This window comes from Bos indicus x Bos taurus, chromosome 14 (assembly GCF_003369695.1).
Source record: "Bos indicus x Bos taurus breed Angus x Brahman F1 hybrid chromosome 14, Bos_hybrid_MaternalHap_v2.0, whole genome shotgun sequence".
In the NCBI taxonomy this organism is placed as follows: domain Eukaryota; kingdom Metazoa; phylum Chordata; class Mammalia; order Artiodactyla; family Bovidae; genus Bos; species Bos indicus x Bos taurus.
In genome coordinates, this window is record NC_040089.1 from 71,666,446 (window position 1) to 71,693,604 (window position 27,159).

Genomic DNA, 27,159 nt, shown 5'->3' on the forward strand with positions numbered 1-27,159 from the left:
CAGAGACTTGACTTTGCCAACAAAGATCTGTCTAGTCAAAGCCATAGCTTTTCCAGTAGTCATGCATGAATGTGCAAGTTGGGCCATAAAGAATGCTGAGCACCGAAGAATTGATGCTTTTGAACTGTAGTGTTGGAGAAGATTCTTGAGAGTCCCTTGGACTGCAAGGAGATAAAACCAGTCAATTTTAAAGGAAATCAGTCCTGAATATTCATTGGAAGGACTGATGCTGAAGCTGAAACTCCAATACTTTGGCCACCTGATGGGAAGAACTTACTCATTAGAAAAGATCCTAATGCTGGGAAGGGTGAAGGCAGGAGGAGAAGGGGATAACAGAGGATGAGATGGTTGGATGGCATCACCAACTAGGTGGACATGAGTTTGAGTAAGCTCCAGGAGTAAGTGATGGACAGGGAAGCCTAGCGTGCTGCAGTCCATGGGGTCGCAAAGAATCAGACATGACTGAGGAACTGAACTGAACTGAATTGATGCTGAATAAAAAAACCTTTGTCACATTATTGCCACATTATTGAAAAGACAAAGCTAGATAAATAGACAATAGATCAGTGATTGCCAGGAATTATGGGTTGGAGGGAGGTTGAGTATAGAAGGATAGTGCCAGAGAGTTTTCTGTAAGATGTTATAGAAAAATACAAATGAAGGTTTTGGCCAACCCAATATAAATTTTCTGTATCTAGACTGTAGTAGTAATTACATAAATCTGTATATAAGCATTAAAATTGATATAACTCTATACCAAAAGAAAAAATTGTTGACTTTACTGTATGATAATTTAAAAATAAAATGAAATAATAGGCTTATATTGGAGAGAGACATAAATCAGTCCATCAGAAATTAAGGAGATGCTTTTGTTGGGGGAGAAAACTTTTGCTACTTAAACTGTATCATGGGAAATTCAAATATGGAAATGTGATGAATAGTGAAAATGAGAAGAGAAAAATGAGATGATTGAGACCCTGTATTAGCTTCGTGGGCTTAAATTTCCCTAGTATAAAATATAATGAGCAATTGCTAAGTTGCTACTTTGATTATTGTGTTACTGATGTAATCAGAATCAGATCCAATTGGATTTCAGAATTTGCCTACATATAAAATCTAGATTATATAAAAGTGTTTTTTCCTAGGTGTAAGTAAGCAAAGTCAAGAGCTTCTTTTTTATATTTTTATGATCATGTGGGCATAGGTATTTTTTGAAGCCATAAAAAAATGTTAAAATTCTCATTGGATATAAAGGAAAGATCTGGTTTTAGTTACAAAGAACTTAGCAGATGTCCCTGTAAATGTTTTCCCTTAGCAGAATGAAACCACATTTTGCAGTATATACTTTTGGATATCATAGTCGGCAAAGAGAATGCTACATTAATGACAGATGTACTTTTTGAGGTATGAGGTGTGCAATAATTTTTAAAACTATTTATTATAAATATAGCTTCAAATGTATCAACTTTAATATAAATCTATAAATATTATTCTTTAAGAAATTATAGTTGAATTGAAATAGAATGCATTATTTAGCCAACGGCAAGTGAAGTAGAATGATAAAATCCCACTTTAACATTAACTCTTTTAGGCATTTTTTTATCTATTTTATGACAGACACATCATCCAAAATACTGTATGTCTATGAAAAGCAAATGGGTTAAGATAATTCTTTTTTCTTTATTTATTTTGTCCCTCTTGCACCCAGAGTTTATTATAAGGCATATATAAGATAATATAAGAAATGACTGCTTGGCTTCATATACATAATAATGAAATTTCTTTTTAGATTCTCATTAAAAATTTGTTTTGTAACCATGACATTTGGTTGTGTGGAGACATTTGATGTGTCACCAGTTTCATTGTTCTGAACTGTTTATATCTCAGCAGGAATAATGACATGAATAGTTTGACTATTGAGAATGTGAAATCCGAGTGAACACTTGTCAAGGTTTTTTTTCAGCAAAATTAAATGTTGCTAATTTAAAATGGGTCAGAGTAATATTTTTCTGTATTTTGTTCATTGTATAGTTTAAATTTAGATCATTTGATATACATTCTTACAATTGGCTCATTTCTGGATCATTAAGCTCTATCATCAAATAATATTTATTAGACTTCTGCATGCTCATAGATCCAGAATGACTGCTATACCATACAGTTAAGAAAATAGCATACACTCTTCTTTAATAAAAACATAATTCTTCAGCCAAACAAATACTTTTCTGTGTCTAACAAACACAAATATGGCATTTCTTCATTATTCCAGTCTATTTGTCTCACTTCTCCCTGCCATTTCTAATTCTAAAAATCTAATAGAATTTTAAAGATATTTTTGAACCATTAGCAAACACATTAAGAAATATATTGCACATTACACTTTGATGATATACTTTAGATAAACTGCTTTCAGGCTTACTTCAGTGTGGCCAAATAAGAGAATATAAAATACTCAAAGAGATTATTTGGTCAAATGTTAATTCCCACTCAGAATGACATATGCTTATATTTGACCCTCATTTGACTCAATTCTTAGCTAAGAGTTTGGTTAACAAAAATATGTATATTATTCTAGTCAGTGTTTTTGTTGTTGTTATTGTTGTTAAATCTATTTTCCTCACAGGCTGTGTAATAGCTCTTTTGTTACTCATTAGTGGGGTCACCAGATGGTACACAGCAAAAAGCAAATTTTGTGACTCTAACTCAATTTTGTTCATTTCTGGTTGTTAAATTTGGAAAAGAAGATTGAAACTAATATTTCAATATAGCTACCCTGGATCATTTATCAAGCCATATTTATTCTGTCCTCCATTGATAACAAACAGAAGTTAAATATTTTTTTCTAATGAATTGAAAGTTAATTATTTACAGATCAGTCTTCAATATCTTACCTAGAGAAAGCTTGAGAATATTTCTCAAATTGATTATTGAATATTTGATATATCCATAATAAAATTTCTAATAAACTGTTACTCTTCAGTTACCAAGACAAAATTGTTTCCCTGCATGCTAAGTCACTTCAGTTGTCTCCAACTCTTGTGACTCCATGGACTGTAGCCGCCAGGCTCTTCTGTCCATGGGCATTCTCCAGGCAAGAATTCTGGAGTGGGTTGCCATGCCCTTCTCCAGGATGAAGATGTTTAACCTTACCTATTTGATGGGATCTTACGTATATTCATTTATGTCCATATTTGTCTCCAAATGCTCCAGATGGCCTTTGCTTTAAACATCTTATTCTCTAAAGGGATTTTTTTTTTAATCTTTGTTGATATTCACTTCACAGGAAACTGAATATGTCTGTCAAGTCGTCTTCCTGAAAAAGTAGGAGAAAGAAAAGTTGACCTTTTAGGGTGACCAGTTTATGGTTTCTGTAACTGGGAATTACTTTGCAACTTTGTGTTCCAGGTTTACTCTACAAGTTCTTTGACATTTCAGATGCTATTAAACTTGAATTATAGCTCATTGTCTGAAATTATTTCTTTTTAGGTAAACAGGATTATAAAAAAACCAAACCTATTTTACGAGCAACTAAATTAAAAGCAGAAGCAAAGAAAACAGCAATTGGCATAAAGGTACCTATATTTGATAACTTTAAAATTTGATATATTGCCTGCCACTTCATTTTCTAAAATGGATTGCATAAATATTGAGTTCTAAATGTTTTATGACATTTCAAAATCTAAGTCAAATGCCGGAATTAAAGGCTTTTGAAAAGAATTTACTTAATGAGAAACATCCTTCCCATTCTAAGATTTTATCAGGTCTTAGATTAAGACCCAATATCACTTAAGAGAACCAGTTACACTTAAAGTTGCAACTTACTTTTTCTGTAGCTTCTGTTTCACTTCAGTGATATATGTGGTCTGGATCAAAAACTTTTCTCATTTGCAAAAAATTGCACTTTATGGTTGTTTATATTTTAATTATAATTGTATACACTTAGGTCACTAATATACGTAATTTTGCTCATGTATTGGTTTAGTTGTCAGTACTCTCGATGATGAAATTCTAATGATGTTCCCAGATGATGTTCTTTTAAAAAACCAGTGTTTTTACTGCTTAAGAAGGATAAAAGCTATTGAGAATGATGTTAACAGATAATCCAATGTGCTATCACAATGAAGTTCAACAAAATTACATTTACATTATTACTCATGTCAACTCTGCCAAGTATTTAGAGTAAAATTAAACTATAAATAGAAAAATTATTTTGGTGGCTCCACTGTCAAATGTGTAAAAGTGGCTAGTACATATATTTTATTTAAATATTAAAATGTTAAAAGGAGATTTTGGTTTTTATCTGGCAGATGAAAAATCAATTTTTCTAAGTTATAGCTTATAGCAAATGCCAAGGTATTACTACCAAGCTGTAACAGCTGTTGAACTGCCAGATGATATATTTGGTTGTCTTCCAGAATTTGCTATTATAATCACAAAACACGGCCTTCTTTTTACTCCTGGTTGCTGATTTAGATCAAGCATTGCTGTGTGCTGTGGTGTGTTTTCACAATAGTCTCCTCAGTTAGTTCTGTGTGTCGGTTTTTAATGAAAAAAAAAAAAAAAGTGAATTACCTTTTTATTTAAAAGAGAGAGATTAATCTTTTGACATTTTCTTCTAATTTCACATGAAATTTCATTCATCTTTAAAATTATTTCTATGACATGAACTTTCTAAAACCAGTGCTTATTTCCTTATTTTGCAGTTAGTTACCTGATGATTGTCTTTTGTAGTGAGAGCATGGTCTTGTCATTTTCCAGGAAAGGAATGTGTCATTTACTTTTATCTTTCATAATACAGTACTTTGCTTTTGTTTTGTCAGAAAAATATCGGGATAGCACACTCTACTTGCGGCACAATATAATGAGAAACTATAAATTAGAATTTGAAAAACAGTGCAGCCCTGCATTTATTGATGTATACCACTTTCCCATACACTTCCTTTTTCATTGGCTCTTATAATTTTTGCTATGGTTTTACCCGGAGGAAATAACCATATTTCTAGTATAAGTCTACTTTACAGTACAGTCATTTAAAGTATTTTTTCAAAACAATGTAGAATTTATCTCTTATGAGAAAAAAATTGTTCTTAGATTTCATTTATGATTTAAAGCACGTACAGAAAAGTTTTTGACCTCAAAAATGTAGCTCCTTTTTAATAAACTAGCAAAGCATTTTGATTTGTAAACCTGTGAAGAACAAAAACCTTAGCCTTAAACATCATTTACTTTGCTTGAAAATTTATGTGAAATCCCCATTAAAATGATAGGAAACTTTTTAGAATCAGAACCATGGAGGTGTTTTACATTTCAAATCTAGCATCCTAATTAGCTTGCCCTGTCAAACTTTGATTGCCTTGTCATTTTAGTATAGTATTTTAAATAACGAAGTTTCTTTCAGGATTGCCATTTAATGCTATTTAATTTCCCTGGTGAGTGATTTTATCCATAGCGATAATGTCAGAGAAGCAACTAAGGACTAACGAACATCAGACATGTTTGACTCTTAGCTGGTTAATACAGGATGACTGTAATGGTATCTTTTATCACTTGACTACTTAGTTTTTAGAGGGAATCATAGTTACGTTCTTCAAATAATGTAAATCTATAGAACATATGAACAACTGCATGGAATAGAAAAATAACAGCAATGATAAAATTGAACACAGAATAAAGAGGCCTAGAATCACTTGCTTCTTTCTTCTACTGTTATAGTGATGCAGACTCTAAGATAGCACATTTGTAAAATGGATTTTATGCCATTTACCTCACAGAATAGTTGGGAGAGTTAAATAATACAATGATACAATGAAAACACTTAACATAAATATGTGTTTGAAGTAGCTATTACTGGTTTGCATAAATAAGACTTTCCTTGGATGCTTTTCATTGGCCTAAAGATCCCCTACTTCAACTAAGTCTGCCTTGTGTGACTGTACTACATATTACAAAACGTTCTTAGTTTTGTTGTGAAGATAGTATTGTGGATGTTATTGTGGTAAAGTTTTCAAAGCAGTCTATAATTTTAATATATACCTTACATATGAATTATATAAATCTGACTCAATCCTTCATTATTTATTTAGAAATTGTATTACCACATTGTAGAACCTGTGAAAGGAAAGAAAAGACATCATTGTTTTGGAGAAATTTTTACAAGAAACCACTTCCAGATTTCAGTATCTAAAATCAATTGATTGAGGAATCATGGATATGAGATATAAAAATTACACAGTAGGGTACCTTACCCTCAGGGGCTTCCAGTGTGTTTTAATAAATGAATGTTTAGCAACAGAAAAATTCAAGAAACAGTAATGATTTAGAATAAGACATGAATATGGCTACTTCAAAATGTGAACTAATTTCTATTGTGAAGCTATTTTTGGTTCCTGTCTCTTACCAATGTAAACAAAATAATTTATGACCCAGTAAAGTGTACCACCTACAAAATATTTGCATGACTAATATTTGCTCTTTGGTTGCTGTTCAACTTGAAAACTTTTTTCAAGAATTGCAAATTAGTAAAAAAAAATTTTAGAATGCAAATACCTGTTTCCTAGTATTTACAAGGAAAAAATCTATATTTATTAAGTGGTTTATTAAGTTTATTTGAAAAATAATTAAAATAATAAGGATCAAAATTTGATTTCTCTGTTATATAAATGACATATTCAAATGTCAACCAGATCTTGCTAACATGAGCCACCTGGAATTATTATTTTTATTCTTTTTTGTTATTTCTGATCTAAAGCCAAAAATGGCCAAGGGCAAGGAGAGTCATAAATGTCTTAGGGGTACAGGTTATGATTAGCATAACCAGCATTCTGAAGGCAGTGTTTTCCAATTTTACCACAGTTTTAACCTTCCAAACATGCAGTCCCCACAGTAATAACCTCTTTAACAGAAAAGGGACATTTTGACAAAAATGACTTGCTGTACCTCCTCATCCAGTACTTCTTGAGCCTCACCTGCATAACATAGTATAGTGAATAGACTTAATTGAATTAATAGGTCCTTTGAAGTTGTATTCTATGAATGTTCTCCACTTTCTACCCTTAAACCTCTTTTTTATGCCTCTGGATATTCTAAAAATGTACAATGAAGGTGAAACAGTGTTGCTTGAAAGGATAAGGAGGAGTTGAAAAGCAGCAATTAGAGGTGATTATTAGTGAGAATGAGAATCATGGCCTCCAATCAAGAGTAAAAACTTTATGCTTGTGTTAAGCGAATGTGAATGGTGACTGCTGTTGAACAGTTCTGTTGTCCACTATACAGAACAGATGGAGTTTGCAGTTGTGTGTCACTTGTTTATTACAGCCTCTTAAAATTAGTAGCTGTGTAACCAGATGGGTCTGGGAGCACAGCTGTGGATACGAGAAAATAAATGAAACCTGTCTGATGCTGCCATGCCCTTTTGAGATGCCAAAGTATTCCAACTGCAACAGAGAAAAATTCACTTTAATTTGACATTATATTGATAGAGTAATTTTTGTTTTGTTTTGATTTCATTAAAGTAGATTTAAAAATCAAATCTTAACAAAAATAGTTGACACTAAATCTTTCAACCCCATGATTTTCATTAATATTTATTTTTATAGTTTTCAGATCCAAAAAAATGTAATTATAAAGCTAAAAATTTATATAAAATATCCAGTTGTAATTTCAAAATTCAGGTAAAAATGAAATGTTTATTATAAACCAAATTGATTTTATTGTCTTTAAAGTTTATTAAGTGGCTTATGAAAGCTACATTTGTATTAAGTGCAAATAAATGGTTTCTCCATAAAATAGTATCAGGAAGGGGTGTGATATGAAAGTGAAAATTAGAAGGGAATATTTAAGCCCTTTAGGATACTGTACTGGCATTATTTGTTCTTTTTTCTGTTTAGCCAAGTGATATGCTAATATTGAGAAAATTCCTTCATGATATGTCTCTATATCAATACAAAAAGTTTATAGATTTTCTAAAAAATAATATGATTTTGCTCTTGTGTATGTGGTAAACTTCCTGGCTATTATTTCAACATAATCAATATAATCTGCATCAGATCACTAAGTGAAGTACCCAGGACCATCCTTCATAGTTGTGATAATTCTGTCATATCATATCATGCTTCATGACCCAAGAGTATTCAGTTTTGTTCTGCCACATTGTAAACTATAGAAGTTAAAAATAAGAGTTTTAACAAAATAATATTTAATAAGGATGTTTATGGGCTTCCCGGGTGGCACAAGTGCAGAGACATAATCTAGAAACTTGTTATAGTTGTTTCTTTCCATTAGAAAAGGAGTGATCATTTTAGAATCTGTGTCCAATTGCTATAACAAATATAAATGTGTTGAAGCAAGAAATACAGAGAAAGATAAACTGTGTAGGTACAAACTACACTGCTTGCATCCAACAGTTTGATATCTAAACTATGAAAATATATTAAAATTGTAAATGTTAATGTTATTATTAGAAAGACACAAGCTAAATAAAAGTAATAACAAGTATGAATATACTTCTGTTATTATACCCACTGATGTTGTTGTTTAGTCACTAAGTCGTATCTGACTCTTCTGCGACCCCATGGATTGTAGCCCACCAGGCTCCTCTGTCCCTGGGATTTTCCAGGCCACCAGGGAAGCCCACCCACTGATGTACTTGCCATTACAATAGGTGTCCTCAACCACAAAATAAGTTTCTTTGCTTAATGACAGAAAGTGTTAAACAAAAAGAATGTGATCATTCTAGACTTTTTTTTTTTATGTCATGAAACTGATAACATTAACCAATCGCATTTCATGAATTTCAAATCTACTTTTTTTTTTCCTTCCTCAGGAAGTTGGCCTTGTGCTTGCAGCTATACTGGCCCTCCTGCTGGCTTTCTATGCTTTCTTTTATCTCAGACTGTCCACAGATGTTGACCCTGATCTGGAACCAGATGAAGAATAGTTGAGCAGCAATCAATGCATGAAAAGGAAATAATTTTATAAAAGCACCTCTAGGGACCAATACTTTCTGAAGTACTGAGACAGCAAGATCTTGAATTTTTTTCTGCTGGTATTTTCAGTTTGCAGAAATATCTTTTTAAGTAGTTGCATAGGATATCAAGAAAAGAACCTTACCTAGCAATGTAGTATAATATGTGTGCTACCAGATACTCCTATAAATCTTTCTACTTTGACAGGCAACCTATTCATGGTGCATTTTGATAAAATGGGAAACAGATCCTAAACTCTTCGGATGTCTTAGGCAATTTATGTGTATAACTCCATCACATGCAGATCACCAAATCTGTTTCGTTCCATATACATCATGAGTGGGAGTATATATCCTCATTTCCAGAAGCATTCTCTAGTCACACTGAGCGCCTAAGAAGGGATGAAAAGTCATGGGAAATTTTTCATTTTACAGAGAAGCCCTGCTTTCTTTCCAGACGTATTTTATATCATTAGAGAGACTATCTGCACATACATCTCCCGTAATCTTTTTCCTTCCTTGCCAACTGTTCAGTGCACATGTGCTCCATCAGAAATGGCACCTGGATGACAGAAGCTCAAAGAGTCACATATGTCTCGAAAATAGAGTTCCTTTCCTCTTGGGCTGTCTGAACTGGTGTACATAGAAAGTTCAGTTGATCTTGATTTTAATTAACTTATTACTCTACTAATATAAACTTGGAATCCTTTTTTAATTATGTTGTTCTGGCTGCTTGCTGTATCAGTTTGCCCCTCTCGTTAGTGAGTAACAATCTGTCATCTAACTGTGCAGTCTTTTTCATACAACAGTCATAGCAGAAGTCCTACCTACTCAGAGGCACTTTCTTGGGTTGTCTCATATCTGAACAATGCAGACTTGTTTTACAAAATTGTACTTTGCCTCTTGGGAATTAAATCAATTAAGACTCTTGTGAAAAGCAAGTAACAGAAGAAAATATGTGTCTTATATTACCTGCATATGGAGTTTTTTGTTTATATGATTTTTCAAGGTATTTTACATTGGTTGGGTTATAATGACTAATGTATTCAATATTTTTTACTGGTAGTGGATTTTTAAAATATTTTTACAGCACACAAATACATTAAGCTTAGAAATGGAAAAATACGTGTCCACAGCAGAGTCGTTAGTTACTACCTTATATAAATATGTATAGAAAATGAATAGTTTGCAACATGTTCTTAAGGTGTTTTATAGTGTATTTATAAAGAGTAAATAAAATGTTAAAGATTGTTTCCATACTCACCAAGAGAACAAAGTTTTGATAAATATCTCTGAGACTTTTGCAGATTTGAAGGTGGCTATATAGCATTTTGTTCTATAGAATTTTTTCAAGTAGTTTAATTTATTTCATTAGATGCAAACAGCCAAAAGATCCAGTATCCTCATAGATCCTTTTTGTCAAACAGCTGAGGGCAGAATTTAGCCAATACTATTTACTGGATTCTTCCCCTTGAAATCACAAACTTAAGAGACAGACCAAGAATTCCTATATACTCACCACAGTGGACCAATCCAAGTGGCATTTTTAGGAAAGGTTGCAGCATTTAATGCCATGTGGTATGTCTGTTTGTGAAGTGGGTGGCAAGGGAATATCCAAGCTGGCATTTTGGATATGATGGGTCTTTTACTTTCCTGAGTGACATGCCACATGTCAAGAAATACTGTTTTCCCTTACTCCTATCACATTTACGTGAACAATTTTCATTTAGTTATTTTCCCTCCCATCTGGTGCTAAATGCAGTCGTATTAAATAAAGATTATTTCTAATTTCAGTGGTAATTTAAATGCAAGGATATGTAATACTTGTTTATTAGATACCTATCCAAGTGAGATATAACAGAATTTATAGTATTTAAAATACATGATTATACTCTTAGAAATGTTTGAAAATTCATTACCCTGAAAAAATAATTTATTATCCTGTTCTACCATTGAGGTATTCTTTGGGAGAAAATGTTGTTTTTGATAATAATGAATATTAGGCTAAACATAGTATGATTATAGGCAAGTTTCATTACATAGTTTTACCAATACTCTGAGTCTATGGCTGGTCTGTTTGTATGACTGACTGACTTATGGTAAGTTCTAAGAGCTAAATTCTGATTTTAATAAATAGCAGGTAAAGTGAGACAGTGTATGTTTACAATACACTATTTTCGTGAAGTCCACATTTTTCAAACTCACCTTAGTTAGAAAGCAGCAGTTTTTTATAGAGAAATCCCGGGTTGAAGCCTAGTTTGAATCTTTGAGGTCAGAGAGGTGTTATCCTGCCTACGGTTTTCAGGGCACTACACTTTTGAATAGTGAGGGGTATTTGGTGTAAGTCTGAGACTGGCACCAGACAGATTTTAGGAGTGGGTTTTTCCCCTGCAATAATTCATCGCTCAGAGTAATTCAGAAGACAAAAACAGAAAAATTTAACTACTTTTCAGAATATTAGAATCTGTTAACATGCTGTTTCTGCAGGAAAAAATAATTTCAACTAATGCAGCTGGACTTAATGTACAACCTAGGAAATGTTGTGAATGAAGTGAAAATGGTTACTGCATCTTATCTTGCATGCAAAATAAAGAAAATGTAAATTCATCTGAGAGGAGATGTAAAAATATTACCTCATCTAGAATTTCTTTTGAAACAAATGTACTAAAAGCCTATTTTAGTACTAGTATGAGGTTTGTTGTTTTAAGGTGACAAAATACTTGAAGATTTTCTAACCTTTTTCAATTTTTCATAAAATAGAAATATTTCCATTTCAACTGATGATTACAAAGTCCTGAGAATATATTCTTATTTTTCTGTAATTTCAGTAGTGTGGTGATCTGCATATATTTAATAAATGCATGTTAAAATTAATCTCTTTTAGTCTTCTCAGAGCCTGGCACAGTTTTTGCATGTGATATATGGTCAAAAATTATTTGTATTTAATAAATAAAACTTAAAATTACAATATTTTTCAACTCAGCACTTAGCATTTATGGTCTTTGCTTGTATTGGGGCACATATACATTTAACCCTAGTTTTCTTGAAGATCAAGACAACTAGCATTAGATCTATTGTAAAACAGAAATATTGCTCTTTTCCAGGAAGTCAAATACGTTATTCTGATCTTAATTATCATTCAAAATCATACTCATTGTTTGAAATTTAACTTAGTCTAAATCTTCACTCTTACTGAAAGTAAAACTAAATTTTCATTATAATGTTTATATTTATGTGAAAATGAAGATGCTTTATTTTTCCAGATTCTGAAATTATATAGTCATGATAATTCAGTAGAACAAGTTATACTTTAGATAAGCTTCAGAAATAAACTTCTAGAAAGTAAACAGATTTTAAATGTTAATGTATTTCATCTATAAATAAGGTTGTTGAGCCAGAGGCTATCTAAGATAAGCTTTTATTTTCTTGTTACCAGCAATTAGGCTTCTTTACACTTACCTGAGGCTTCTCTGGGGAGATTCACACCGCTTCTCCCTTAGCAGCACTGCCTTCTTTTATTAGAATTGCTCCAGTGCAGTCTGGTTAGGATGTTTGCTAGATTTTGTTCCACTGACACCATATCTAAAATCAGTATAACCTACAGAAAATATCGTAGCAGATGAATCCAGTGGATACAGAAACACTTTGCTATTTTGTATAGGTTTTAGCTATATAGGTAAATATAGAGGGAACTGGGAGAGTTGCTTAAAGAACTATACCAGTGTGGAAATATCTATAGTGGGTCAGTAAATGTATTTAAAACAATTGAACTGCTGTCATATTCAGCACTGTGCCTCCTTGTTAAACAAATTTTTTTTTATCCCTAGCAACAGACATGAGATCGTATTTCAAGAAAAATAAGATACTTCACTTGCCAGAAGATTTTTTGATGACAGTACCCCCTCCTATTCTTCATTTTTTAAAACAACAACCAAATTGGTGGGGAGGCAGCCAAAATTTGAGGTACCAATGCCTCTCGAACAGATGTCGCACCATTATTTTTTAGCTCGTTTAGATGAATAAACATGTTAAACTGTGAAGTATTACATTTTAGATTTTTTCATTAAAAAAAGAGACAATCTGTTTACTGTCCTAATTGAGACAACAATCCTTGTGGTTGCCAGTTTTGGCAGTCATAACAATGAACTATAAATATTTGGACCTACCAAGTAAATGGTGGCTATAAAGGCTATAGCATGTGTAAAGTTCTGTTTTCATGGGCACCCGTCTTAGTATGGCATTTTTTTTTCTGACTTCTTCAAATACAATTGTTTGTGTAAATGTGAAGTTTCATGGTAAGCCTAAAAGAAATTGATTTCAATATCTAATTTTGTTCCAGTTTATCATCCTTTTCAGTGTTCAACTATCCATCTGCTGGTAACAAATTGCTTCTGCAGTTGCTCTATTGAATGTGACAAGGCAGGTCTTCATTGGCTTGTCTTCTCTGTACATCCTAGGATAACACAAAATTCAGAGGCCTCTTTTTTTTTCCTATTCTCATATTTATAAAGTGAAGGTAAAGGCATCTTTAAAACTCTCTCAAATTGTAGCAGTTTTTTAAAAGAAAGTTTTATAAATAAAACATGACCAAATATAACTCTTGGTATAATGAGCAATGATGGAGGTCATAGTCTTAGCCCATATTAGTATGCTGTACATAAAACAACAGGAGAGAGAAGCTGGTGGACCAAAGAGAAGTGACCCAGACATTAAAAACTTATTTATCGCACTAGCTCCTCCACATCTGTGATCAAGATAGTGCCCGTCTCGGCATCTTATTTGAGTTCTCTTGTTCACTTACTCTTTACCGTCTCTCCTGTCTGCCTCAGTTCTAAATTCTTGGCAGTCTTGAACATTCCTTCTCTGTTTGTATGAACCTCACATGTACTTTGTCATACTTGGTGCGTACTATATTAACTGCCTCTACATATCTACCATTTTACTTAGAAATATCACTGATCCTTCACTTTTTTTTTCAATTGTCTTTCTTCTTACCTGCTTTCTTTATCTGTCGCTTTCTTTATCTGTCACTAAATACAATTATTACACAAAGCTCGAGAGAAGAGTACAGTGAACCTCAATCTACCCATCACCTAGTTTCAACAACTACCAATGTTTTGCCACTCTTTTTATATACTCCACCCGTTCCCTTCTGTAACCTGAGGTATTTTAAAGCAAATTTCAAATATGCTGACATTTTTACCTGCAAGTATGCATTCCTGAAAGTACTTTGGTATTTTGTTTTTGTTTTCTGTTAGGTATTTTTTTTTCTTTAGTTACTAAGAAGCTAATCAAATTAAATAATTCGTTCCTCATATCACTTAATACCAAGGCAAGAGTCAAATGTCCTTAATTGTCTCTAAGATAGCTATTTAAGGTAGGTTTTGAATCAAGATCTGTATTACCTTTGTTTGCATGTCTCTTAAATTCTTTTAAAGCTGACCCTTGAACAATATGGGGACTAATTGCCTCTAACTTATAGTCAGCCCTCCATATTCCTGGTTCCTCCACATCTGAAGATTCAGCCAACCGTAGATTGTGTAGTAGTATTTACTTTTGAAAAATATCCGCATGTAAGTGGGCGCCTGCAGTTCAAACCCACGTTGTTCAGGAGTCAACTGTATTCAGCAACAAACCTCTCTTTCTTTCATGCCATTGATTGTTGAAAAAACCAAGTTATTGGTCCTTTTGAACATTCAACTTTCTAGATTTGGCCTTTTCCATTTTATTATTCATTTTTTCCTTCTATTTTTCCTATTTTCTGTAAAATATAAGTTAAGTTCTAAGTTAGGTTAGATCCAGACAATTTTGTTGTTGTCATTTGTTTTTAAAGCAAGGGTATTTCATAATTCCTAATGAGACACATGATATCTGCTTGTCTCACTTACAGCAATGCCAAAATTTGTCACCGGATTCATGTGCTAGTAACCTGATTCCCTCCAAAATAAGGTTTTACATCAAAGTTTTACCTAAAGCTTTTTAATCCATTCGTAATTGTTTCCTAGGTTATTAATCTCATTAGGCATTTCAAACTGGTGATTTTCCATCATTCCTTTAGCATATGTTAAGTGAAATTATTAAAAACAATTTTTACCAATTATTTGGTTAGCTTAAACAGCTTAAAGAAATCCAAATTTCAGAGTAATGATTTAGTACTCTTAACTATGGCCAATGAAGAGGTACCATTGTTGTCCCTGTTGTTTATTTATTATCATTATAAAGGCACAGATTTTACATATGTGATATGATTCAATCCATTGCAATCTTTGTTCCCTTCAGTACTGAAATGAGAATTATGTTATCATGCTTCATATTATTAAAATCATGAAAGCTTTATGCTTTTATACTATTTTAAGTTATTCTGAAAGTGACAGTTAGTTCGTCAGATTTTAAAAACAACAGGAATAAGTAGTAAATGTGGGGAAAAGTATAATATTTGCATATTATATGATGGACTAGAAAGCTAAGAAAATATTAAAATTTATGTAGCATGCTCTTTTAGAAAAATATTTGTGAAATAAATAGCTTTATCTATCTATACAATAATTAGCTAAATATAATAGCATAGAAATATCTTTTACAATTGCAATCTAAACTATAGAATTATCTAGAAGAAAATCAGCAAAAGTATGAAGAGAATTCATTGGATAAAACAATGTTACAGGGTGACATAATAAAACTTTAGAAAAGGAATTAATAAAAATAGTCTTCTGCTCTGGAAATAGAAAAGAGAACCTTAACCCACCAGATAGTAAAGTGTATTATAAAGTTATAATACATAAAATAATATCATTGTCAAGGAAAAGTAGATAAACCAATAGAAAAAGTGCAATGTCCAGAAATAGATCAAAACATGAATATTCATTTAATGTTTCCTATACGTCATGAGGATAGGTAAGTTATTTATTAAATACACTAACTGAATATCCATCTGGAAATTAAAAGATGCCTAGACCATGACGTAAAGTTAATTTCTGATGGAATTTGATTTCTGTATGAAAATGAAATGATAAAAAGTATTAGAAATTATAGACATTTTTAGAAGCTCTTAGTAGGGAAATTATTTCTGGGCAGTGATTTATGAATCAGAAGCCATAAAGGAAATACTGTTGGTTTATAACACATTAAATTAAAATCTAACACACAAGCCAGTACCCAGTGTTAATTAAAGATGTGAAAAAACAGTCTCTTTAATATACTGCTTGGGGGAATAGTAACCTCACACACTTTTTGGAAGGGACTTTTGCAGTGTACTTTAAAACTTCTTAAATTTGATGTATACTTTAAGCATTCTTCATAATGTCAAAAAAACAAAGAAACAATTAAAGCTATGTAAATGTCCAATATAGGAGTCTTTTTACTTGTTACTTCTATAAAATAAAATGTGATGGATTCACTAAAATAGCATGTATTATACTTAACTGCAGAGAAGGCAATGGCACCCCACTCCAGTACTCTTGCCTGGAAAATCCCATGGACGGAGGAGCCTGGTAGGCTGCAGTCCATGGGGTCCCTAAGAGTTGGGCACGACTGAGCGACTTCACTTTCGCTTTTCACTTTCATGCACTGGAGAAGGAAATGGCAACCCACTCCAGTGTTCTTGCCTGGAGAATCCCAGGGACAGAGGAGCCTGGTGGGCTGCCGTCTATGGGGTCGCACAGGGTCGGACACGACTGAAGCGACTTAGCAGCAGCAGCAGCATACTTAAATGACATGGAGAGAGGTCAAAAAAGTTATAAAGGATTACAAGTGATTGTGATACAGTTCTCTTCTGTTTGAATGTATGTCTTGGGCTCCCCTGGTGGATCAGTAGTAAAGAATCTGCCTGCAATGTGGGAGACACAGGAGACACGGGTTGGATCCCTGGGTTGGAAAATCCCCTGGCAGAGCCTGGGGGACTGTGCTTCATGGGGTTGCAAAGAGTCGGACGTGACCAAAGCAACTGAGTACAGAACATGTCTCTGTGTTGTACATGTGTTTGTGTGTTGGAAGAATATTTAGCAAGAATTAAAGAGTATTTCAGAAAAGAACTGATACTGTAATAGGCAAGAATATTTTGTATCCCTTTACCAGTTAATAACTAGAGATGTTGCCTATAAGGTTAAGTTATACATAATGACTCATCTCTGGGAATCCTGCCTCCCAGGTAATGAGTGTTAAGCTAAATTACCCTTTGTTTAGCTCATAGTTTCCCTGGTGGCTGAGATGGTAAAGAGTCTGCTTGCAATGCAGGAGATACAAGAGAGGCAGGTTCAATCCCTGGGTTGGGAAGATCCCCTGGAGAAGGAAAAACAACCCCCTCCAGTATTCTTGCCTGGAGAACTCCATGGACAGAAGAGCCTGGTGGGCTACAGTCCATGGGGTCACAAAGAGTCAGACAGGACTGAGTGGAAAGATTTTAGCTCAACAAGAAACATCCTGACCAGACCCACCTGTGAATGACTAGACAAAAGAAGAAATTAACACATCTCTTCTGGAGGCTGATGAAAAAATCAGGAAATACTGCACTTTACTCCTTCCCCTTTTAGTATAAAAGAAGCCTAGATTCTAACTCAGGCAATGTGGTTCTTTGAGGCATGAGCCCACCATCTTCTTGGTTTGCTGGCTTTCCAGATAAAGTTGTTATTCCTTGCCCCAACAACTCGAGTCTCCATTATTGGCCTGTCACGTGGCAAGCGGTATGAGCTTAGACTTGGTAAGGATTTGGGGTTTATTCACTTGTTCATTTGAAAAAAATGAACATTTGCTACATGCCAGAATTGTTTTTGTGCTTGCAACATATCCGTAAGCATTAAGAAGCAAAAAGAAACAAAAACAATACTCTTGCTTTCGTGACATGATCTTGAGAGATGGAGATGGTGATGGTTTCATCAAACAGAGTGGAAAGTGTCTTCTAAAGCAAGAGAAAACCACTGAAAGAGGATAAAGATATACTAGCACTTGGCCTGTTGCAGCCAAGAGTGGCTGGAACACAGAGGGCATGAGGTAGATGGAGTGAGAAGGTCATTTGTTAACGTCCCTTTGTACTCACTGTCACCTTTCTTTCCTCTGCCTAAAACTATTTCCTTATATTTAATCTTGGAAAATGCCTACCTATCTATCCTTGAAGACCTCTCTGTTCCCCGATTTGCCTGGCCTTTCCCCCCCTTCCAGTCCGCATCCCTTCCAACTCACGGATAGGTGAGGTGATGATTCTTTGTCTTTCAGAGAGTTTATTCCATGACAATTATTCATTTATATAATTCTCCAACTGGACTCTGAGGTCATTCAGTGAGGATTCTGAGTTTTATTGCTGTATCTCAAATGCCAAGAATGCCTGTAGACCCGTGGTTTTTGCCACAGTAAATATTTTTGAATGAATAAATACTACACCCCATTCCCTAGAATAGGGTTTCTCAGTGTTGGCACCGTTGACATTTTGGGCCAGATCATTCTGTGGTGGGGCTTCTGTCCTGTGCATTGGAGGATGCTTAGCCATGTACTCTACCCTGTATGCAAGTCTATGCCAGTAGGACCTCCTCCTGCCATAGTTATTATTGGAGGACGTCATCAAGAAGGTGTGACCACTCGTTGATCCATCAGTTAGACTAGGGCAACTTTGTATTTTCTGTTGTTTTTGCTTTTTGAGCATGGTTGCTCTGTTATCTGGTGTCTTGTTATTTGGTGTATTGATATTCAAAGTTATTAAATCTTGATTATGAGTTTTGGCTTTTAGCATTGTAGAATGTCTTTGATGCTTTTATATCTGAGTTCTGCAGTTTTTTTTAATAAAAATGTCACAATGCTTGCAGACTTAGTTTTTTTAATATATTCTTTCTATAACTATAATTTCAACCTTCTGAATCACTGTATGTTAGGTGTGCCCTTTACATAGAATTAACAATCACAGAGTTCAGATTTGTTTTATGAGCCGATTTGGAATTTTTTTGGAAATAGCTAAGTGAAACCCATTCACATTTTTCAATATTATTATCAACGCTGCAAATAATTTTATAACTTTACAGTCATCAAATGTATTAACATATATATGTTACTGTATTTAATGTGTCTTTGCTTCTAAAAAATTTGGTATTTTTGAACATTGGTATTTTTATCTAGAGATTTCACTTATATTCATACATTTTTAATACACTTAATATACATTTTCACAAATAATCTGTTACTCGGTGGACGGTCAAGCTTACATGATACCCTTGACCTTCGTCTGTTACCTATACAGCAGTCAGTAATCTTAGACTGCTTTTTCCTTTGTCTTTCCCTTCATCCATCTCTAGTTGTTTTCTCCCTACTTTTCTAGAGTGTATTCATCTACCCTTTTTGGTATTTTACTCTTAAATTTAACTCTAGAATTAAAAATGTATGAAATGCTTATCATCAGTTCTTTTGCCAAAATTTTCTAGGTTATCTCCTAGTTGAATGAAGCTCAGCCAGCTAAGGAAGGGCTCATCTATAAAGTATTCCCTGGATCCATGAACCTTTTAAGTATTTTTTTTCTATTGCCTTTACACTTGAGGCAATATGGTTATTATAAAATACTTGACTTGCACTTTTTTTCCTTCAATTTCTTCAAAATGTTGCCACAATATTGCTTTGTTTTTGTTGTTGTTGCTGCCCTTGAAAAGCTTAATGCCAGTCTTTCCCAGTTCCCCCTCCATGGGCAAGTAACTTGATCTTACTGCCTGTATACCCTGAATTCTAATTGTTTTTCTAGGATATGTCTCTCTCTCTCTCTATTTTTTTTAGTTTCCTGGGCACACAGTGGGCCCTTTAAATATGTAAAAATAATATTTTCTTTGTTCTGAAAAGTTTTCAATTATACTTTCATGTCAGTTAGAGAATGTTTTGTTTTCCTTCTTCAGACACTTCAACTATATGTATTTTGAATTCTCTTTTCACGTCTTCCATTTCACCAGATTTTCCTTGACCCTTTTACTTACTACTTTATTTCACTTTTATCTTCTTGGTTTTCCTGCTTTTCTTGAGTCTCAGTAAATTTTGCTACAATCTATTATATACCTTGGGTACCTTTCAATGTATTCTCTGTTTGTGAGTTGGGCTTTTTTTTCCAGTTTCTTTGCTGAGATCGATCAGCTCCTACTGCATTATTCCGCATTTTGTCACTGTGGTCTTTAAAATTTCTATTTCTAGTTTATATCTGCATCTACATTTACGTCTGCATCTCTACATATCTACATCTAATTTCCAAATGTTTATTTGAGCATTTTTAGTTCAGTTAAAAATTGTGTTAGCATTCTTCTGATTTGTGTTTTGTTGTTGTTTTTTGGTATGGAACAATTCTTCAGCTGAAGTGTTTTGATTTGAATTTTCTGTTTTATTCTTCCATTAGCTTTGTATGTAGTTGGCTTGATTTTTTTCTCTATTTCTAGTCATTTTAGGAATTGAGTCTGTAGTCCAGGGTTCTCTCTTTACAACAACCTGCTGAAGACAGTTTCTTTGATGAATGCTCTCAGTGGTAGGGGAGACAGGCAGGATTGGCATGCCTGATTTCTTTTTCATTTCTGACAGATCCTCAGTTTTTCTTTTACCTTCTTTCTCATTTCTGCTACTTCCTCAAGAGCATAATCTTTTCTCTACTTTTATGATTCTTTATAGGAAGCTATGCACTTTTGACGCTGCTAACTTCTTCCAGTATTACTCATTTTCAAACCTTTCTCCTATAGCTGGTACTGTGAAGTGCCAAATACCAGACCTCAAATGTTGGCACTTAGTATTATTTCCTTTCTCTGGGGTCCATGACTTATTGATGTGCTCCACTTTTTAATGGTGTGTCTTAAGCAATCCTGAAGGAAATCAGTCCTGAATATTCATTGGAAGGACTTATGCTGAAGCTGAAACTCCAATACTTTGGCCACCTGATGGGAAGGACTGACTCATTGGAAAAGATCCTGATGCTGGGAAAGATTGAAAACAGGAGAAGGGAACGACAGAGGATGAGATGGTTGGATGGCATCACTGACTCAATGGACATGAGTTTGAGCAAGCTCCTGGAGTTGGTGATGGACAGGGAGGCCTGGAGTGCTACAGTCCATGGGGTTGCAAAGAGTCAGACATGACTGAGTGACTGAATTGAAGCTTCCTAATTTTGGAACCCACGGGTTTACAGTAGTCTTTTTAAAAATATTTATTTGACTGCACTGGATCTTGGTTGTAGCATGTGGGAATCTTTCATTGTGGTGCACAGACTCCAGTAGTGTGCAGGCTCAGTAATTTAGTAGTTGAGATTTAGTTACTTCACAATATGTGAAATCTTAGTTCCCTGACCAGGGATCAACTTTCATCCCCTGTATTGCAAGGCAGATTCTTAACCACTGCATCACTAGGGCAATCTCTTACAGTAGTCATAAGATGCCTATTGGACTGTAGTATTTATGTTTCTGTTTGATTTTGGTATTTTCTACTTCCTAGGAAGGCTCAATGCTTGAGCCATTTGTGATTGTATTTGCAGTCATATTTTGATATCATTGGGTAGAAGACTTGAGAAATTTCACTTCAGGAGGATATCATTATCTCAATTCCCACGGTTTTTAAATAAATCTTGAAATTGCTCATTTTCTAGGTTAAATGTACAAAGCCACCTTTGATTTGGTTTCTATAGACCTTATTATATTTTTATTTTTAAAATGTTTTTGTGTCTTCTAATTGTATACCCCTAAATGGACTTTATAATTTGGACTTTTATAATTTAATATAATTCAAATTATATTCATTTGAATCTCATTCATCCTGGTACCTGGTATACTTTTCATACACATAATAGTTTCTCTATTAACTGTTTAGTTATTACAACTATCATTTATCAATATAAGAAAACCTTTTTATATAAGAAATTCTAAGCAAAATATTTGGGTTCCCTATACATCTTTTCAAAAAGATGTCTTAGATAAACCCGAGAAATATCTTCTAAAAGCTATTACTTAAAATATCTTGAGAATTTCTCTAAAAGAAGCCATGTTTTAAAAGAAACACAAAATATGTTCACATATTCTCACGGAAAAGATGGAAATAATAGAGACTAAGTAGTTTCTCCAATTTATTTTTTTTCAATAATTTCTCTGTAAAACGTAAGTGGAAACCTATAAATTTTGTTCATTTTAACATGTGTAAAAATTAAAGCAGCAAGCAATAAGAAAATATAACACATTTTTGTAATCTCTGCTATTTATTAATTCATTTAATTTAAATGCAAATTATATGTTTTAATAATCATAAATTGCTTGGCATCAGGTTGTTCCTAGTAATGAGCAGTTCAAGAGATGGCACTTTTTTGAAATTCTAATAAAGCATTCCATGGAGCCCTTTTCCTTTGTGAGCATGGTTGCCCCCTTGAAACATCCTGCAATACAGAGCTGAAATAATTTAAAACCTCAGAAGAAGGTTTTTAAGGTTGGAATAGGAAGCCACTCTTGGCTTCATGGCCAGATCTGAACCACTGAAGTTAAGAAGTAATTTCAAATCAATCTGTAGAAAGATTTTACCTCTGATCATGAGCAAACAGAAGCCTTCTCTCCAGTAGGTGTCAGGAGTCATGTGATGGACACTAATGATGTCTGCTGCCTTTTATCATCTGTCAGGGACAACGCACATTTATTTCCACACAGGCAGTGAGAACATTTAATGAAACAAAACAGCATTATCGAGCTCCAGGTTTGCCAGTTCTCTTTGGCGCTAGAAATGAAGCTCTAGGTTCATTAAATTGTGGCTTGTGGAGGTATACTACAATTATAATCCACCGAACCAAAAATTATAATAAGATACCAAAGCGAGGCTTTAATATACACAGACCTCCTCTATTTCAAAAGTTTAAGTTAATTCAGCAAATATCACAGGCTTAGAATATATATATATATAGAAAAAATAATTATAGGAAAAATGCAAAAACAAAAAACCAAAATCATATTGTCCATAAATATACCCTAATAACATCTATGCATTAATTAGTTTGCTTTTAGCCTTCTAGACTTTATTCTTTCATATTATAAAATATGCAATATATTTGTTCACAGATCTCAATAGCCTGTGACTACAGTAATACCCAAATTTTTGCTGTCTTTAATGAAAAGATACACAAATGTAGACATATACAGGCCTACCATGTTGCTTTATTCTTGTTTATTCATTCTTTCAACAAATATTTACTATATTTCTACTAGAAGTAAGGCACTTTTTAGCAACTGGAAATATAGCAGTGAGCCAAAAATGATAAAATCTAGGTCCACATAGACCACATATCCTGGAGGAGTAAGTGAGCAGAAATAGAAAATGAACAAATTAAAAAATATGTACAAATATATAAACATAATATGCCAGGTGATAAGAAGTGCTGTGGAGAAAAAGAAGGTCAGGGGCTTGGCAAAGGAGTGTCTCTTCACTCAACTTGCTCTACCAAAGCCACGATTCAGGCTCTTCCTGATTTGACCAAACACTTCCACCAGAGGGCCTTTGCACTGACTTACGTCTATTGACTTTTTCCTTCATCTCTAATCTTTGCTCAAATGACACCTTCTCAATGAGGCCGACCCTAACTAGTCTACTTAAAATTGCAACCTGATGCCATATCCTCTCCCCAGTGCTTCTAAACTGTCACTGTATTTGGTCACTCCCTAGCCTACTTTTTCACCTGTCCTGATTTTTGCAGCCTCCCCTTTCTCTCTCTGCCCTTAACAGGCCAGTGTTCCTCAGAGGTCCATTTGTGATCCTCTCAGCACACCTCTGTCTTTAATCTGAGTCCCTGGTTCCAATCTAATTAAATTGAATGAAATTCATTCATTCCCCAATGCTCACCTATGTTTTTCTTCTCTGCTTTTTGGCCACACTGTCCTTACTTTCTGGATTCTTTTTCTGCTTTCACCATCAACCCACTATCAGATCTATAGTACTGATCCTTTCAGACTCAACTGAAATAGCCTGTCCCTTCCTCCCCAGAGCATCTCAGCTTCAGTAAGGTGCTGACCACAGCCCAGCAAGCATTAGCATTCATCATACATTCTATCATCCCCCTGTAGGCTGGCCACATGTCTGATTCATCTTTTCCTGCACTGGCCTTATATAGCTGAGATTCAGTAAATGGGCTGATATTATAATGGCACAATAATAATCACTAGGAAAATGCCACTTAGTTAGCAACTTCCTGAATACCTAACATACTCTGAAATTAAGAAGTGAGCACACTAATTCCTGTCCTGTTGAAAACATTGTGCTTGATGAAACCACTCAGTGAGTGATGGGTACGGCACAGCATCACTGAGAAGCAGGTATCTTTTTCATATTCTGAATAACCAGACATGAAAATATAGGAACATATATATATTTATATATAGAAAATATATAAAACAAATTTACAAATATGCAAATTATAGTGGTTATCTTTTCTTCAGTTAGTTTCAATGAACTATTTATATGTACATCAATACTGTTATTTCACATGTTTTTATAATGTTTTACACATCTATTATGTATGACTTCACAGTTCTCTGAGTACCTTGGAAGAGCTCACTCTGAAATAAAATTAACATTAATGATTACTAATAACAATTTAATGAGGCATTATATTAACGTGAGAAGATTAGGACTTATTACTGATAGTCCTCATATGATAATTTCTTTGACAGTTTTAAAATTTGTCATGTTATTGTATTGGCCCCTTTTCCTTAAGCATTGCTTTGGCTTACAACTACCAAGACGGCAACATTTTACTAGCTAGTTATAATAGTAACAATAAAAGCTACCATTTACTGAGCACTGTGCCAGTGAAGTCTACTGGTAGGCACTTCGTGTGTATCGTTTTCTTTGATCCTTACAGAACCCCAGGAGGCAAACCATATTGTTATCCCCATTTTGCATTGAAACTGAGCTTTAGAAAAGTGAAGTGATTTTTCAAGGTCGTGATCTGGAAGTAATGAATCTAAGTTTTCAAGATAAAAATGTCTGATTTTAGAGCCAGTCTTTAAACAATGCTTATTCAGCTTCTAAATATCTTTGCTGTCAGTAAGACTGAGTCTGCCAGTTTTTGTATTTAACATCTGTAAGGTCATGCTGTACTTTGCTCTAGGAAAAAAACAAGTGTTCCCAGATAAGGAACTTATTAAACACATTATGGTATGAGATATGATTACTGCATTTCCATAATATTTTATAAATGAAAATAAACCTGATATAAGTTCTTATTGTACAATTTTGCCTTCACTTTCAGTTCAGTTCAGTTCAGTTCAGTCACTCAGTCGTGTCCGACTCTTTGCGTCCCCATGAATCGCAGCACTCCAGGCCTCCCTGTCCATCACCAACTCCCAGAGTTCACTCAGACTCACGTCCATGGAGTCAGTGATGCCATCCAGCCATCTCATCCTCTGTCGTCCCCTTCTCCTCCTGCCCCCAATCCCTCCCAGCATCAGAGTCTTTTCCAATGAGTCAACTCTTCGCATGAGGTGGCCAAAGTACTGGAGTTTCACTTTAAGTGCTCACAAAATACATTTTTAAACAACACATCCTAGACTCTTGACTGGAGTCAAATTCTCTGACCTGCTTTGAAAGAGCAGAGCTAAGTCTGTCCACCTCAAGTCTCTCAAAATTTCACATCTTCATGATTCCGTGTATGTGTGTGTGTGTGTGTGTGTGTGTGTGTATGTGTGAGCTCAGTTGCTCAGTCGTGTCCAACACTTTGTGACCCCCATGAACGGTAGCCTGCCAGTCTCCTGTATTAATGGAATTGTCCAAGCAAGAATACTGGAGTAGATTGCCATTTCTACTTAAAGGGATCTTCCCTACCCAGGGATGGAACCTGAGTCTCTTGTGTCTCCTGCATAGGCAGGTGGATTCTTTACCACTGTGCCCCCTGGGAAGTCTTCATGAGTTCATTGTGTATGTGTGTGTGTGTGTGTGTGTGTGTGTTCAGTTCAGTTCAGTCGCTCAGTCGTGTCTGACTCTTTGCGACCCCATGAGTGTGTTAGCCACTCAGTAATGTCCAGCTCTTTAGGACCCCATGGACTATAGCCCACCAGGCTCCTCTGTCCATGGAATTCTCCAGGCAAGAATACTAGAGTGGGTAGCTATTCCCTTCTCTCAGGAATTTTTCCAGACCCAGGGATCAAACCCAGGTCTCCTACACTGCAGGTGGATTATTTACCATCTGAGCCACCAGAGAAGCCCCATGATTCCATAAGGATATCCAAACTAGACTGACGAATTCACACTAAATTTCCTTAAAGTTTTAAATAAGTGATACATGAAAGCTAAGAGACAAATGTAGTTGAGACAAAAATTATTCTTATGGATCGAAGGCTTTGATTTCCTCTTACAAGCATATGTCCCAGCTTTCCTATCTGAGGATCATCTTCCTTCGACAACCAAGGCAGAAAGAAATGGTTAGCCTTTACCAGGTCTGTTCTCTACTTGTCATCTGTCAGTACTGATACAATAGGACCCAAGCAGCCAGCAATGTGGAACTTCCTTGCTCTTATTTGGAATATAAATGAAACTTTTTTGTATTTGTCTTTATCAATTTGCTCTCACATCAATTCATTTAGGAACTTAGACACTTGAACTTCTTGATGGCATTCTTTAAAGTCTCTGCTACTTTTTTGGTATCTGTTCTTTATTTGTGGTAGCAAGTTTTTTCTTTAAAATTTTTGTTGTATTTTTGTTTGTTTTGCTTTTATTGTCAAAACCTGTTTATATTTACAGTGTTTTAAGAAGAAAGATGATGGTAGCATTTTTTTCAAGTGAAGATGGTTAAACTGTATAGTAAACATTAAAAGAAAAAACCTACGGCTTAACAAATCCAACCAGTGAATGATATAAAACATCTTTAGTTTCTCTGGCGATAATATTTCGTATTGACAATATTCACTTTAGACAGCCTTCTGGCACATCAGAGAGTAAGGATGGCCCTATTTTCAGGGCAGCAATGGAGATGCAGACCTAGAGAAAGACTTGTGGATGCTTTGGTATAGGAGAGGGTGGGAAGGACAGAGAGAGTAACATTGAAGCTTGTTCATTCAGTCGGTCTAGAACCATCACTTTAGAAGTTACATATGCCTCTAAAGAGAGCTTTCAAGATGTTTTAAAGAATAACAAATATTATTCTCAATTTATTCTTCTTTAATATACCTTTTTACATTTAAATCCACCAGAAAGCACCCATTAGAGGTATATGTAACCTCTCAAGTCATGGTTCTAGACCA

The 27,159-nt window shown here is 34.4% G+C and overlaps 1 protein-coding gene across 8 annotated transcripts in view; it reads left to right on the top strand.

The window, feature by feature from the left end:
- TRIQK (triple QxxK/R motif containing) overlaps positions 1 to 11,944 on the top strand; it is a 116,107-nt gene extending 104,163 nt beyond the window's left edge. For all 8 annotated transcript variants that reach the window (XM_027561573.1, XM_027561568.1, XM_027561570.1 and 5 more), the window contains 2 exons: positions 3,487 to 3,572; positions 8,822 to 11,944. In XM_027561573.1, the coding sequence (XP_027417374.1) occupies positions 3,487 to 3,572; positions 8,822 to 8,935 (200 nt within the window). In that variant the 3' untranslated portion in view covers positions 8,936 to 11,944. The remainder of the gene's footprint in view (positions 1 to 3,486; positions 3,573 to 8,821) is intronic.
- Positions 11,945 to 27,159: the final 15,215 nt, after the last annotated feature.